Source organism: Grammomys surdaster, unplaced genomic scaffold (assembly GCF_004785775.1).
Source record: "Grammomys surdaster isolate TR1022 unplaced genomic scaffold, NIH_TR_1.0 332636, whole genome shotgun sequence".
Taxonomy (NCBI): domain Eukaryota; kingdom Metazoa; phylum Chordata; class Mammalia; order Rodentia; family Muridae; genus Grammomys; species Grammomys surdaster.
The window spans coordinates 67,752-83,900 of NW_021627861.1; the positions used below are offsets into that span (position 1 = coordinate 67,752).

General features: G+C 39.8%; 1 protein-coding gene across 1 annotated transcript in view; it reads left to right on the forward strand.

The window, feature by feature from the left end:
• Window positions 1-16,149, forward strand: part of LOC114616596 (synphilin-1) — a 68,629-nt gene that overhangs the window by 35,074 nt on the left and 17,406 nt on the right. Inside the window, exons 5-6 of the mRNA XM_028762024.1 lie at window positions 4,489-4,602; window positions 13,747-13,872. Of these exons, the coding sequence (XP_028617857.1) occupies window positions 4,489-4,602; window positions 13,747-13,872 (240 nt within the window). The remainder of the gene's footprint in view (window positions 1-4,488; window positions 4,603-13,746; window positions 13,873-16,149) is intronic.

The window sequence follows — 16,149 nt, forward strand, 5'->3', positions numbered from 1 at the left end:
ACCACTCTGAGATTCTGATGACATTCCAGCTTGTTACCCGACAACAATAATCTCCAAACCAGTCCACAAAAGAGAGAAGACAGTGACTGCCTGCAGAATTTTCCCATTATTCATAGTGATTGCATTTTGGATTCTTACCCCACCTGGCTCTCTCAGAGACTGTGTCAGTTTTTCCTAACACGGGAATAAGGAGCAAGGAGAATCAGATCAAGGTGTGCTATTAAGGGAGGCTAGCACTTGGAAGTTTCTCTAACATGAGGTGTTGGCTTATCCCTAAACTTCAACCGACACAGCACAGCTGTCCCCAAGGAGTCATGACACGAGCTTACATGGCACTTTGAGTTTTAATTTGATAAAAATAAGAAAATACATCTAAAACCCACAAGGCTGAAAAACTCTTTTAGATTTGGCTTCCGAATGCTGGAAGATGTATTTTTCTGCTCCATCATTCCATCTGTACTGACATAAACAGTAAATACAAGTATTTCATGGAAGCACCTCTCCCTTCACAATGTGACCTGATACCTGCAGTTCATCCAGTGTCCTTTCGTTAACACAGAGATGAAACTGAGGTCCTAAGACGCCACCAGTCTTCTGTTTTAGGACCTTGTTTTGAACACACGAAGCATCTGATTAAGCAGTTCTAAGAGGGAGCTGCAGAGGTGACTCAGTAGTTATGGGCACCTGCAGAGGACCTGGGTTCAGTTCCCATCACCCACTTAGTGGCTGATAACTCACTGTAACTTGGGCTCCAGGGGATCTATCTCTAGCTTCAGGATGCCTGTGCACATATAAGCACACATACTTTAAAGTCCCAACAGTGCTTACAAACACCACTTTCTCATTCTCAGACTCCTTAAACAGATTACATTACACTACAGACCTTACTGTGTGTTTTCCAGAGGACTCAGGAGTAACTGCTCTAAGTATTTGTGCCCTTTGGAAATAGCTAAACAAAGTCATTAGGAAGAAAGAGTTCTAAAGGGTCTGGTTTCTAGCACAGTCTGTTTTCTAAAATAGAATTAGCAGAAGGAATTATTTTAGGACCTGAACAAACATGGAATCAAATCGTTTGTTTGTTTGTTGTTTGCTTGTTTTAACTTCTCATTTGGTAATTCTGATTAAGCCTAAAGGCAAAGTGGTCAGGTGATAACATGATGTCACACACACCCTTACATATATATAATTAACATTCAAATAACTCCAAGCCCAGACTTGAGCAGACAAAAGAATCAGAATCCTGTTGGAATTTAATAATGATTTTTTGGTTTTTTTTTTTTTAATATTCTTGTTACTTGCATTTAAGGCAAGTCATTTTGGTTTCAAACACAGAAAAGAGAAATAATATTTCTTTCTATTCTTTGGATTGTATTTTATTTGTTTAAATGCTATCCACTTAAATTCAATAAATTGTAGAGGATTGAAATACAAGCTTACACACTTTATCCATTAAAAAACACAATTAGAAACTAACAACAGAACGAAAAACTGGGATATTTACAAGTTCGTGAAATTAACCCATCCTAAACCAGTCAGCAGACAAAATTGAGAATGATTGGGGTGAATGGGAATGAAACCAGAGCTTACGGCTGCCTCCACAGGAAGCGTCTATATCGCTCTGCTTACAGGTAGGCAGGGAAGAAGGAGGGTCAAGGAGGTGGGGGGGGGGAGGGGGGGAACAGGGCAGGACAGGACAAGTGGGCAGGGCAAGGAGGAACGTTTCAGTCAGACACTGTAGGAACTAGAAAGAAGTAAGACAAACTTAGTCCAGAACAAGCAAAAGAAAGGAAATAACAGGACAAAAAGGAGGGAAACAGAGACTAAAACAACAGAAAAGAAAACTAGCAAAGCTAGATGTGGCTTTATGCAAAGGTAGGAAAAAAGCTTAAATTTAGTTAGACTAACCAGAAAGAGATAAAGAGGAGGGGATGCATCTATGTTTACTAGAACTAGAGGCATGGCCTCACGTTTCTGTGTGCTGCATATATAGTATTTATGCAAACTGTCTTGCTTCTTGTATGATCAAGATGGCTCCCATTTCTTTCTTCATTCAGAAAGAATGAAGTGAATGGTTTAATGGGACGACAGCCTGGGCACAGTTACTGAAACCTGGAGAAAGAGTAGTCACAAGAACCTGTCACAAAGTGGCGAGCTGAAAGGCAAGGCTCACTCTGACTCATGACTAGAGAACAGAGCGGGCTAGCTACAGCTCAAGAGTCAAGAACAGAAGAGACCTCAAACTAGCTCTTTTTTTCTGGTCTCTGGCTGCTAATGTGCATTACCCAAATCCAGACAGAAGCCAGGATGTCAGACAGACACCGCAAACAGGCCAGCCCCCAGGGCAGCAAGGAGCACATTACCTGGTCATACCAATAAAGGCACGTGCATGTAATGATGAAGACACATGCTGAGATGTGGTTTTCCATGATTTTATCCTTGTGCAAACACCACAAAGAATGTTTACGTAAACATGATATAGGTCTGCAGTGTGGTGTTAACACAGTTAGTAGATGGTGAACATGAAACGAATGTGGGTACGGCTGGCATAACACAGCCTCCTGCTTTACGGTAAACTCTTTGTCATAAGCAGGATTGCAGGCTAAAAGAATGAAAAGCAGCCTAGTACAGTAAACACATAAACCAGTACCACAGATGTTTGCTGTCGAGTGTAATTATGATTTTTATGAGACCTTCGTACTATGCAGTCATATAGCATATCTCTGTAGCTTCAAGGACAAAGTAACATGTTTGTCAGTGTGTGAAAGTGTGTGTGTGAGTGTGTGTGAGAGAGTTGGTGTATGTGTGTGAGATAGATCAGTGTGTTTGTAAGTGTATATGAAGTATGTATGTGAAAGTGAGCATGTGTGAGAGAGTGTGTGTGAGAGTATATGTGTGAGTGTGTGTATGAGAGAGCGTGCCAGTGTGTGTGTAAATCTGTGAGAGAGTCAGCGTGTGTGTGTATGTTATATGAGTGTGGGTGTATAAGTCAATGTGTGTGAGGGTGTGTGCATGTATGTGTAAATTGTGAGTTTGTGTGTGCATATGTGTGTCAGAGTCAGTGTGTGTGTGCATGTTATTTGAGTGTGTGTGTGTGTGTGTGTGTGTGTGCGTGTAGTTGGGAATTCTTGACTTGGAATCCTGTTATGCAAATAGACGATGAAGGAAGGAATTGCCTCTCCTGCCTTCCTCTTACTTTTTCATCCTAACAGGTTAAGATTCTGAACTAAAGAGAAAATAATTGTTAGATGCTGCTCATTTGTAATCTCTCCCTGGCTCCATAAACCCTAACCTTTCTATGCTCACACCCCAGAGTATGCAAACTAGACAGGCAATTAGTGGCCTCACAGAGTCTCTAGGAAAATCTGAGAGGGTAGAGTGTAGTGAACATTGGGTTCATCAAGCCTGTGCTGCATCTCGTTTCACCTTGGCTATGATGCTAGGAAGGTGCTGTTGCTGCTGTCTGCATATGAGACAGTTGCAAACCCTGAAGCTAAAGTAACTCTGGCTAAGCGGCGAGACTCGAATTCATCTAGTCTGTGTGGATGCTGATCAGATTATGACACTCAGTATTCTGTGATGGATACAGACAGACAGATAGACAGACAGAAAGAAAGAAAGAAAGAAAGAAAGAAAGAAAGAAAGAAAGAAAGAAAGAAAGAAAGAAAGGGAAGAAAGAAAGAAAGAAAGAAAAGAAAGAGAATAAATGAAAGTTTAATTCTAGGTATCCATCCAAGAGAAATAAAAACATTTCCAAAAAGACATAATTATATTTTAATTTTAAAAATTAGAAAATATATTTGTAGCACTTTAGATAACTCTGAGTATTATGCTAAGTGAAAACAAACAGTAAAATGCTCAGAGTATCTGAGCTTACTATGTTCAGGGCCAAAAGGAGGATGAAAGGCATGGGGTGCTAGAAACTTTTGGAAATGTTGCAGTGTTGTTGATTGGGGCTAGAGTTGTGTGTGTGTGTGTGTGTGTGTGTGTGTCTGTGTGTCTATGTGTGTGTGTGTGTGTGTGTGTGTCTGTGTGTCTGTGTGTGTCTGTGTGTGTTTGTATGTGCATGCATATATATGCAAAAATAATCAACTTTGTACTGACAAGTACATTAATATATTTTACAGTATGTTAGTTATGCCTCGACAGAGTGATTTTATTCACTCATTGTTTACAGCGCTAGGGATCAAACTCAGGACCTTGCATACACTAGGTAGGTACTCGACCACAAAGCTCAACAGAATGATTTTTCAATAAAACTGATTAGAATCATTTAGATGAATGCAAGTAAAAATTTCCCCACTGATTCAGAGCTAAACCACAAAGCATGACTGTAACAGGCCTTATCTTTATATTTCAGGTAAATAGATACAAGCCAGACACCAAAACCAAGATTCACATATCTTCCCAGGGTAAAAATTACAACCCTTGTGATATTTGCTAAACTTTGTTAATCTTGAATTTCTTTCTTCTTGTCTTCTTAAAATCTAGAATGGTCAGCTGGAGTGTGTACGCTGGATGGTAAGTGAGACAGAAGCTATCGCAGAACTGAGCTGTTCCAAGGACTTCCCAAGCCTCATTCATTATGCAGGGTGCTATGGGCAGGTATGGAATTTCTATGTATCTTCTCTTTCATGTCTACTTAGTTTTTATTATTAGGCCATCAAAATCAAAACATAACATCATAAATAAATTCAAAGACTTTATGAACATTGATATTTATTGTAATATTTTATAATGAAGATGTGTTTAAAACACCCAGAGATCTCAAGGCATAAATAGTGAAGGTAATTATATTCATAGAGTAGAATTTTATGGAGAAGTGTTAATTACACAATGCTAATAAAAATATATGATGTAAAACTTTCAATGTAATTTGGTACCAACTTTAAATTTTGTAGGAAAAGAAACGGAAAGTAGGACCAGAAAAAAAAAAATATAGCTCAACGTAGTTCCAGTCATCTTTGTGAATAATGAAACTATAATTGGCTTTTAAAGATTTTTTTTGCATTTTTCTATTTTTTTATAATGAATATTTTTAACATTGATCACAAAGAAAAATGGTGATGATTTGTTGAGCACAAAACCAAACCCCAAGTCTTTATAAGGCATCAATCAAGGACGCCTCATCAGGACAAGGAGGAGCAGGGAGATTAAATGCAAGACTCTCAGGACTAATCTCTGCATGGGTGCCTGTGAGATGCTCCACGGGTAAAAGCACTGACTTCGGTAAAAGCCTACTTCAGTCCCCAGAGCCCACGTGCATGTGGAAGAAAAGGGCTGACTCCAGAAAGTTGTCTTCCAGCCCACAAGTGCATACACGCACACGCACGTACTGATAATAAACTAAAATTGAATTTCTCCATTAGAAAACTCTTGCCATTATGTGTTAATGTACACAGAGCTCAGTCCCAGATTGTCTCCACCTCCCATTGAAGTTGATAGTTAAAATTATCTTTTAAAAATGCTGAGACTGCAAAATGTCAATCTCAAACTTTTAAATAAACAACAAGGAAATCAGTGTAGTATTAAAATAGATCTAATCAAATTGTGGCAAAGCAAATTGCTTCTCGTGTATCTAACCAGACCCTCTTTGGCTTTTCCCAGTGGCAGTAAATGCGGTGTTGCCAATAAGAAATCATGCTCTTTGTTTGAGCATGCCAACCCCGTTTCTTAAAAAGCTAGAAAATGTTACCATAGGCTTTCTTCCCCTTTTGTGCTGTTACTTGCTTTTTGAGATGAGGTCTCTGTGTGGAGTCTCAACTATCCAGGAACTCATTACAGGCAGGCCTCACTGATCTTCCCACCTCTGCTTTCTGAGATTAGAAGTATGTACCATCATGCCTAAGTTGGTCTTTCTTTAGTAGTAACCATACTAGCTGAAAGTTTGTTCTGCACCAGAGCATCATCAATTAATATAACACATCAATGAACTAAAGTAGATAGAGCATATGTATATAGACACACACACATACACACATATGCACATATATGCCCTTTGTGTGTCAAACACACATATAGATGTTTCCTTTGCGTGACATACTCCAGGCCACTGGATTTTATGTAAATTATTTAATACTCAAAGCAATCCTATAAGAGCTTGCTTATTCCGGTGGATGAAGAAACTGAAGGTGGAAAGTTAAATAAATGGTTTATACATTGTCTCATATCTATTAAGAATAAAAACTAATTTCCAGTCCTGTCTTTTTTTTCCAGTCTTCAGAACCAGAGTTGCTTTGTCTGTATCTGCACTGATGGGTTGTACAGATTATTGAATGCCATCAGTAGAGCAGAAGACGACTTTCTATAATTTTACTTAACATGTGACAGCTGGAGTACCTCACACAGGCCATTGAAATAAGAAGCTGTCTAAATGCATGAAATTTTTTAAAAAGAGCAGGAAGAACACTGAAATTTTCAATAATTCACTGTCTTTAAAATATCAGGATCAGATGGCTTGCACTGTCTCACCCACTGTTACAAAAACAGCCAAAAACAATTATTACACAAATAGCAAGAATGTGTTACTGTTGTACTTTTACTAGAAAGGAGAATCAAAGTTTTCCAAAATTTCTCTGGTATCTGACGACTGCTAACCTTCGTAAGTCATTTTTGGTATTGAGAAAATGTATTAAACAGTGTGATCAATGGCTTTACATCTCTGATTTCATTTGCTCATTCAAAGCCTAATTGGCTCTTTCCAGTGTTCGCAGAAAGACTGCATACCTGGGTCCAGGAAGGGAGAGAATAAAAGCTCACAGGCATGTTCTGAGGCTCTGGGCAAATGACTAGGCATTCAACGTTCCTCAGGAAATTGTCAGTTAGATGCCAGTTTCTTTATTCAAGTCTCACAGCATGTTTCTCAGAATTCTTAGCTGTTGGAATAGAACAAAGGACATACCCCTTGTGAAAGGACTGCAAGAGCTGCTGCTTACTGAGCTAAAATCAGGGGAAAGGTGGAATCTAATCTGGTGACCTATCCGAAGAGACTTCTCAGCCATTAGCTTCACGCTGGGATTCATCCTGAGGTGGTTCTGGGATAAGATGCATTTGTATGACATAAAATGCAGATTTGAGGGAAGCCATCCAGTGGTACCCTTCAAAGAACAGACTACCCCCTACCCCGTGGAAAATATAGAGGCACATTTGATCTGCCAATTCTGTCCAGTGACATCCTCCATCCGCCACCGCCACTTATGTAACAGCTAGCCTGCAGAGTAGCTGAACTTGGAACCGTTACAAGGCTAATATTTCCACAAGGAAGATTGCTATTGAACAGTTTTTTAATGGATTCAGCACATGCAAGTCTTTCTCTGCTGGGCAGGCACTAGAGTGTGTTCTGATTTTGTTTCTTCAGTAAATACCTTTGGAAAGGATAGGACTAACCAAAGAAAATTGCTCTCTGCTTCCTCTGCTTGCTCTCTGCCCTCCTATAGATCTGTAAAGAACAGGCTCTGGTTGACTCCCAATTTGTGTCCTTTTTCTTGTAAAAGTTACCTTTAAAGATTCCAATACCACGGGGTGGCCAGCAGTTTTAGTGGACTCCTGGAGTGATAGATTGTTAGGTGATAGGAATTGATTTTCCTCATCTTGACACTTGAAGTCTCGGAGGGTGCAATTATTTCACTGTCTGGCTATCCCTAGCAGAAATAGCTATAGGGGAGCATGAAGGTGAAAGCCTGGGGGGACTGGAGGAGCAAGTCAGGGGTGTCCTTTCAGAGGCCTGCTCTCCCTCCCCAGTAGGGAAGCTGCTGGCAGAACAATTGAGACAGAACTGTGTTCATTCAAAGCCATCCTCTGTGCATAGCTTGGACATTTAATTCAAACATGAAGATTCAGGTCGCTGTGCCCAGACTCTTGAAGCAGATATCCTGCCTGCAGCTGCTATGGGGCATGTCAGCCTGTCCTGCCTTGGTACATGGTCTAAGGGGCTGTGTGATATGCAACATCAAATCTGTGACTCCATTTGGTTTTTGAGTCTTTCATGGGCCATGTAGTCAAAATGTTCTACAGAAGCAGCTTACCTGTGTAATGCTGCACACCTGTGCACTGTGCCTAGCCTTCATTTTACACATTGGTCCGGAGAAAATTTGGTGTTTTTTAGAGTCTCCTTTTGAATTGAGAAAAGGCTCACAGAATCTTGTAAATGATCCGAGGCAGCAAAAGGCCTGCTGAGGAGGAGGATGTATCCACATGCTCTGGCGCTGTTCTGAGATTCACTTTAATTAGAGAAATATTCCCTCCTGGACTTTATTATTTCATTGGCCATTGTTTCACAGTCAACGGGGCACACATAAGTAAACAATCTGAAAGATCTGTTGTTGGAGATGAAGGAAAAGTAGAAAAATCTATTCATGTTTCATTTTTGTTTCTGTTTTGCTTTTTTTTTTTTTTGTAAGTCTTGCTATGTAGCATAGGCTAATGGAGAACTTGAGATCCTCGCATTTTAGTTCCCCCAAAACTTGGGATTACAGTTGGCAGAAAATCCTTTGATTAGCATGAGCATAAATCTCCAAGCACTAATCATGAAAAGGTATTACTAACTCAGAGCTCCAAAGCCTGCGGGCTGACAGTTAACCAGAGTTCACTCTGAGCCTAAAGTCACTATAGAATCATGCCAGCTAGAATCAGGGCTGTCAGGGAAATGAGCAATTGTGGGAATCTGTGCTCAGAAGATGGAAAACAGAGTCACAGAGATTATTGAACCTAGTGCCAGGCGTCTGGGGTTTAATCCTACCAAGTCCTAGCTTTGCATGCAAGTATGTAGAAAGAATAAAAAGGAAGAATTCAAATCAAGACAAGAGAAGAAAAAAAAGAGGGTCTCCTGAGCCTTTGTGTCTTTATCTATAAGACAGGAAAAGGGTACTTTCCTCATAGGTGATCTGAGGACTTAATGAGGAAAAGCACACTACCCAGCCCAGTTTACTCATTCAATAAATGTTGGCTGCTATGGCAACTGGACATATTCCAATTTGTTGATTTTATTACTATCAGTGTAGTTTATTTACTTATTTTACTTTAAGTAAGGCATAAGACAAACTTACCAAGGAATTATTTTAGCCTTGATATGTTTAATCAATTCCTACATGTATGTTTCATTACATACATCTTGGTCCCTGTATCCTACTTTACAATAAGTGATTAATAATTATTATTATCGTAAAAATATTAATGACTTTTTTTTACGTCTTCATATCTGGATAGATTGTGGTTGAATCTCTAAAGTGATACTGTATTTTGTTTGATGATCTACTGTTTCAAACAAAGCTGACCCCTTCTGGTTGTACCACAAACTGTAGAGATTTTATTGATACCAGTAATAAAACTGTGACATACATTTCAATTAAACTTTTATTAGACTTTGTTCAGCACATCTTATAAATTGCATGTATTAATTGCCTCTTTAAAGGGCTTGCATTGCCTTTGGGAACACTTAAAATGCAATGTTAAAACAGGTTATCCAAAGACCAGAAAATTCTCACAAGAGGAAATCAGTATATGAGAGAAGTTCTTGGTCCATAGATGTAAGTTGAATGCATACTTAGATATGTTGATGGCTGGATGTGTGGGCGGGTTGATGGATCAATGGACAGACTTTATATTGGAGAGTTATTCTTCAAAACAGAAACAATACAGACAAGTTTCTTTATCTATGTGACTGCTTTTAATGTTCTCTGAAAGCAATACTTACCAAAAATGAAGATCTGATACTACATTCTTCTACCATGTTTTCCTACAAGGAAGGAGGAAAAACAATACAAACAGATAGACATACAGACACACAGGGGTAGGGGGACAGAAGGAAGGGAAGGGGGAATGGGGAGAGGAAGAGATAAAAGGTGGCTAGGAGGGTGGTAGACATCAATAAATGTGTATCTAGTCCATATATCCATCAATGAAGGCCTTCATAGTTGGATAAATGGCCATTATCTCTCCTGCTTATGTTTTGATGCATTTGTCAAATAAGTCACCATTTTATCCTAGGACTCTGCATCTCTATGTGCCCCAGAATCAGAGCCCAATAATGGGTGTGAAAGATTTTATGTGAAAACCAGGATAACTGCTATCTTCACATATATTTTGAAATCCATTCACATAATCAGAAGATCACTTCTATTGTCCCTTTGGGTAGTGCCCATCGAAATGGTGTGACAGGCAAGTTTTTATTGCTTTACAAGATAGAGTATAAAGGTCAATTGCCTTATCTTAATATTGTATATATTTTTAGTTTTTATAAGCTTTTAACAATTAGATTTTATATGGTACCTTTTTCAAATACATATTTTGTTGTTGTTTGTTTTCTCATCCATTTCCCATCCCCCATCTTTTCCTTAAGCCAACTTACCCCAGTATCTTCCTTTCTACTCTCATATCACATGTGACTCTTTGACCTTTTGTCCCCCTCTCCTTTCCTTTGTACTTCTTGTTCTATTCTCATGGTCTTTTATCTAATTTCCTATGAAAGAACTGTACTATAGAAAAGAGACTATGACCATGGCAACTCTTATACAGGACATTTAATTGTGGCTGGCTTATAGGTTCAGAGGGTCAGTCCATTATCATCAAGGCAGGAAGCATGGCAGTATCCAGGCAGATATGGTGCTGGAGTAGGAACTGAGAGTTCTACATCTTCTAAAGGCCAGTAAGAGAAGACTTGCATCCAGGCAGCTAGGAGGAGGGTCTTAAAGCCCACATCCACAATGATACACTTCCGCCAACAAGACCACACCTACTCCAACAAGGCCACATGTCCTAATAGTGCCACTCCCTGGGCCAAGCATATTCACACCACCACATGCCTTGTGTGAGTCTTAGGTAAGGTCTCCAATAGCCACTACAAGAAAAGATAAGTAGCTATTTAACTGTTTAGCTGGTACTGGTCAGAATACTCAGGAGCCAGGGAAACTTTATTTTCTCACACAGCCCTTGCCTGTCTTATTCTACCTGACCCTTTCCCAAGGGCCCTACATTTTTCTCTACATTACCACATCTGGGATAATTCCTAGACTCAAAAAAAAAAAAGTCATACTCTATGGCAGACAATCCCATTACTAAAAGTCAAAACAGTATGATTTTAGTGTTTGTACAGGAAGAATGAGCTACACTAGAACATTCAATTGAATCTGAAAAATAGAAAAGATTCCATGACAAGACATTTTATAAATAAGACATTTCAAAATATCTTGAACTCTTTTGAGCTTTACTTGTTAAAGGAAGCCAGTAGAAATTAGACAATATTTCTTACTCTCCTGGATAGTTTTATGTCAACTTGACACAAGCTTAAAGTCATCTGGGAAGAAGAAATCTTAACTCAGAAAATACCTCAGTAGTATCTGGCTGTATAGGGCATTTTCTTAATTAGAGATTGATGGGGGAGGACCCAGCCCATTGTGGATGGTGCCATCCCTGGGCTGATGGTCCTGGATTCTACAAGAAAGCATGCTGAGCAAATCATGGGGAGCAAAACAGTAACCAGCCACCTCTCCATGGCCTCAGCATCAGCTTCTGCTCTGATTTCCTCGGTGATGGACTATGATGTGGAAGCATCCCCAACTTGCTTTTGGTCATAGTGTTTTATCTCAGCAATAGTAACTCTGATTAAGACACTTCTGGTTTTTTAATTTATAAAACAAGGTTCATTTGGATGATTTCTTAAAATCTCTTCCAATATTCAGTTTTAAGAATCCATGGTTTATTATCCTGGAACAAATCAAGTCACCCCCAGCTTGAAAATGACCTATTGAAGAGGTCTTGTTCTGTGTTTGGAGAGACTGCCTTTTTCATCTGTCAGTACTATCTTTAATCCTGATGTACTTCTACTTGTTGAGACTTTGTTTTTGTTGTTGCTTTTGAGCCTTCATTTTTGTTTTGTTTATGGAGAAAGGGTCTCTCAATGTACCCTGGCTGTCATGGAACTTGCTATGTAGACCAGTCTGGTCATGAAGCCATAGAGATCCACGTGCCTCTGCCTCCCAAGCTTCAACCCACTGACAGTTTTTAAATGATACCCATGGAAGCAAAGACGAGGGGGTCAGATCTCCTGGAGGTAGAGTTATAGGCAAATGCGGGTGCTAGCAACTGAGCTTGGGTCTTAAAAAGCAGTGGTCACCCTGAGCTTACGTCCCTAGTCCCATTGTTGACATTTTTAAAGTGCTAAGATTGCATAACACAATAACCTGTTTCTAAGTAAAAGAAATCCAGTATTTTATCCCTAGTTAGCTAGAAAAAAGTAAGACAGCCATTCTTTTGAACCATTTTGAGCCATTCATTGTCTCAAGCACATGAAAACATTATCCATTCTGGTTCCAACATCAGTTCCAATTTTCTGTGAGCTGGCCTTTGCAGAAGAGAGTTAAGCCTATCAGGATTTTCTTCTCCAATTTCTAAATCTCAACTTGAGTCTCTAGGCTCAGCCTCACTTCATTTTTGGGGAGACCCTTGACTCTCTACAAAGTTCATTTACATATGCAGCTAGTATTTCATCCTGATTTCCTGGGTGCATTCTTGCTCAGATGTAGGAATCACTTCCACTTTCCTCATCTTGTCTTTGAAGGGTCTAACTCCAGCTTGTTTGCTTGGACAGAGTGTAGCACAAATATTTCGTCTGTCCTCTGTGTCTCACATACCTTAGTAAACAGTGCCCTAAACCAGCAGAGAGGAAAACATGAAAAGAGTTGGCTGTTTGGATCCAACATTCCTTTAGCAGATTAACTGGCATGTTCAAAAGATGAAGGCAAATGTAATCCAAAAAAACAAAAGTACAAAAAGTTCATGACCAATCTGAACAAATAACCAGAGGGGGTCAAAAATCCTTTAAAAGGTTAAGGAGAAAAAAGTTCAAGGCTATTTCAAACACATGATCATCTTTTTAAATGTTATGTTCCACCCACTCAGCTTCACGCTGTTGTTTTTACCATTCCCACTCCTTTAAACTTTATATTTAATTCTTCTATTTTAAAACAGTGAAACCCCATCTCCTCGCTTTCTCCAAAAGCCATGGCATGAAAATACCACATGTCATTCGGTGGGTGACCCACAAACAGATTATGATGAAACATCCTGGCTACTTGCTCTAGGCCTCTGCTTTTGAAAGATTTGGTCTCTGAGCCTTTGGTCCCTTCCATTTAGGGTGACGAAAAAGAAATCATAATACTTTTAAAATACTACCTGCCTTTGGTCAGAAACAAAGACAAGAAGTTCCTGCTTTGTCTCAGCAAGGCTATCTTGTACTCGACAGCTTAGTGTGTTGATTCGTGTTCAGTGATTCAGGATGTTCAGGATTAGGACTCATGGATTTGTAATGTAAATGTAAGAGTAAATGGAGTTTAGTAGTCTAAAACCTTGTGATAATCAGCTTGAAGCATATGAGCAGCTTAACAGCATTGAAAGTATTGCCTTAAGAGACTTGACTCAAAAGACCTGGATTTGGGTTCCAACTTCAGATCTGTCTAGGTATGTGAGTGTGAGGACAGAGACTTTCTGCGAATATTTTCTCCTTCGGTGTTGTAAGTAACAAGACCGTTTCCAAAGTGACTTCCCACTTTCAAAATCCTCTATGTGATCCTCTTTCTCTTTTAAGTTAGACCCCTAACTTTCCAATGCACACTAAATGGGAATCTTCTTTTAATATGATAAGCAATATTTGATGTTATATACTGCTCATGAGTTAAAAATACTCTTTCCTTCTGTCTTTATATTCAACTTCTCTGCACAACAGTCCACTCATTCCAAGTACTCTTATGTTTATAGGAAAAGATTCTTCTGTGGCTTCTTCAGTTCATGCAAGAACAAGGCATCTCATTGGATGAAGTGGACCAGGAAGGCAATAGCGCAGTTCATGTGGCCTCACAACATGGCTACCTTGGATGCATACAGGTACATAGCCTGCTGTTTCAAAGTCAGGAAGGGGTATCTTGAGAAACAAAACAGGGAGATGGGAAGGGGATAGGAGGGAAGGAAGGAAGGAACCATAGTGGGAAGAGGAGAATTTTGTTCTTTAGGAAAATACTAAATCAGCTTTTGTGTTATCGACTAGGAGTGGTAAGCTAGACAATAATTTCCTTTCTCTGTGGTGGAACTGGGCTTCACAAATGCACTCAAAAGGCCCAAAGTTAGAAAACCTAGGCAGTTGACCCCCTGGACCTTCATCAGGCCAGGCAGAGCCTCAAATAGCCTCAGACTTCTAGCCCAACACACCTTCCAAACAGTCTCATGTACACAGTAATAGCTAGAGATTATTAAGCAGAGCCACAGGGGAAGGGAGAGAATTGTGGCCACTGACCTAAGTCACGAGGTGAGCCCTGAGTGGCCATAGGGTCTCTACAGGATGAGAAGACTACATCTGAGACAAAACAATGGACAGCGAGAGCCAGCTGCTCAGAAAATCTTGAGAATGTATGCCAAAACCATGATATGACAGTGAGGAGATTAATAAAAGCAAAAAAGCCAAGAATCCCAGGAAGAGGACCTGCATTCACACACCAAGAGGGAGAGCTAACCTAAGAGGGAATATTCCGAATACCTGTATGTCCTCACATCTGGGTTGGCAATTACTCATCTCCTAATTTAAGATACCAACTTGGAAAGGAGTGATAAGAAGTAGGAAAGTGTAGAATGGAGAGAAAGTCAAAATTCTTACCAATACATGCAAAATTATTCAAAAGAATGGTGGTGCTTTTCTGTGGAAGAAAGACATATGAATGAAGATTTTTGTTTAAAAAAAAAAAGTTGCATCCTTTTCATTTGATGAAACGGTGCTTAAGAATCCTGAAATCAACATTTCATAAGCTACTAAGTGGCTGAAGCCCGAAGAAACCCAGGTCGTATTACTATTTCTATTTAAATTTTAGATATTTCCTTTTTAATATATGAAAAGAAGTGGTCGGTCCTTCCTGGGCATCCATCATCCCACTTCACACAGATGATGTTTTTGGCACTAGATGCCATGGAAACTTGAATAACTCAGATGGGATCTATACACCGTGTGTGAGATTAAAAAATAATAATGATGAGAGACTAGAGCAAGTAAGAAGTCTTCTGGGTGGAAAGGGGACCACGACTGCAGGGATCAGTCAAGGGCAGGAATAACAATGCATATTTATCCTGAGTCTCTTGGAGCTGCTTGCTGACAGGGTCACTGTGACACCCTGAGAAGGGGCCAGAGGGGAAGGAAGTGGCTTTATGGAAAGCTGGCCTTTCATGGCGAGCAATCATTAAAAGGAGAATGATCTCCTTTGATGATCTCTTTGATGATCTCTGAGTCTAGCAGCTTATGATAGTAAACACAACTCTTTTGGGGGGTTGGAAATCATCACTACCAAAATAAGCTGAGTTTTCAGTATCATTGTGTCATCAAAGAATACGTCAGGATCAGCAAGGTGCTAATAGTCATGTGACAGCCTCCTTGCAGACTCTAACAACATCACAGTCTTACTACGAAAACATTGTCATGTTTTAAAGCCACTGTTTTCAGCTATGCCCTGTGAAATATCCCTCTCCTCTGTTCACAATACATTGGCCAAATGCCATAACTTCTCTACTTGCTTTTGGCTGTTAAATTTTACTTCAGAACAGTTGTAAACCTCAATATTAGGTCTGATTCAAACACTGTTGTTCTTCTCCACACTCAGAGCGTAGATGAGAGAGACACATGAGGCTTGACTAGCTTTTAACATATCTTGTGGGACCCTACCCTCCCCCATTCCAACTGCATTGTCAAAAACAAAGAGAAGGCATTGAGAAAGAAATCCAAATGTCCTCTTATTCAGCTGGGAAAGGCTATGGCTTCCTTGGAAGTCATTGCTTCACGACCTCTTCATCTGGTTCTGCTCAGTGTCGTGTTCTATGGCAACCTCAAGGTATTTCAGGGATCCTCCTGTGTATCTCCATTAGTATTTGACATGAGAGATCTAGCTCCTGCTTTGCCTCCTTTATCCCATACAGTTTCTTCCATCTATGATGCATCCACTGTCCACTATCCTAGAGAACCCTCTCCCTTGGGAAAGAGTCAAGTTCACACTAAGCTCTCTACTATGACATCTACTCAAGCTGTATCTTTCCCATGGCCCCAGTAACCTGCTTCTTCTCAGTCCCTCCATTCCACTATAGCAGTGGTTCTCAACCTTCCAAAAGCTCTTTAATATGGTTCCTCAT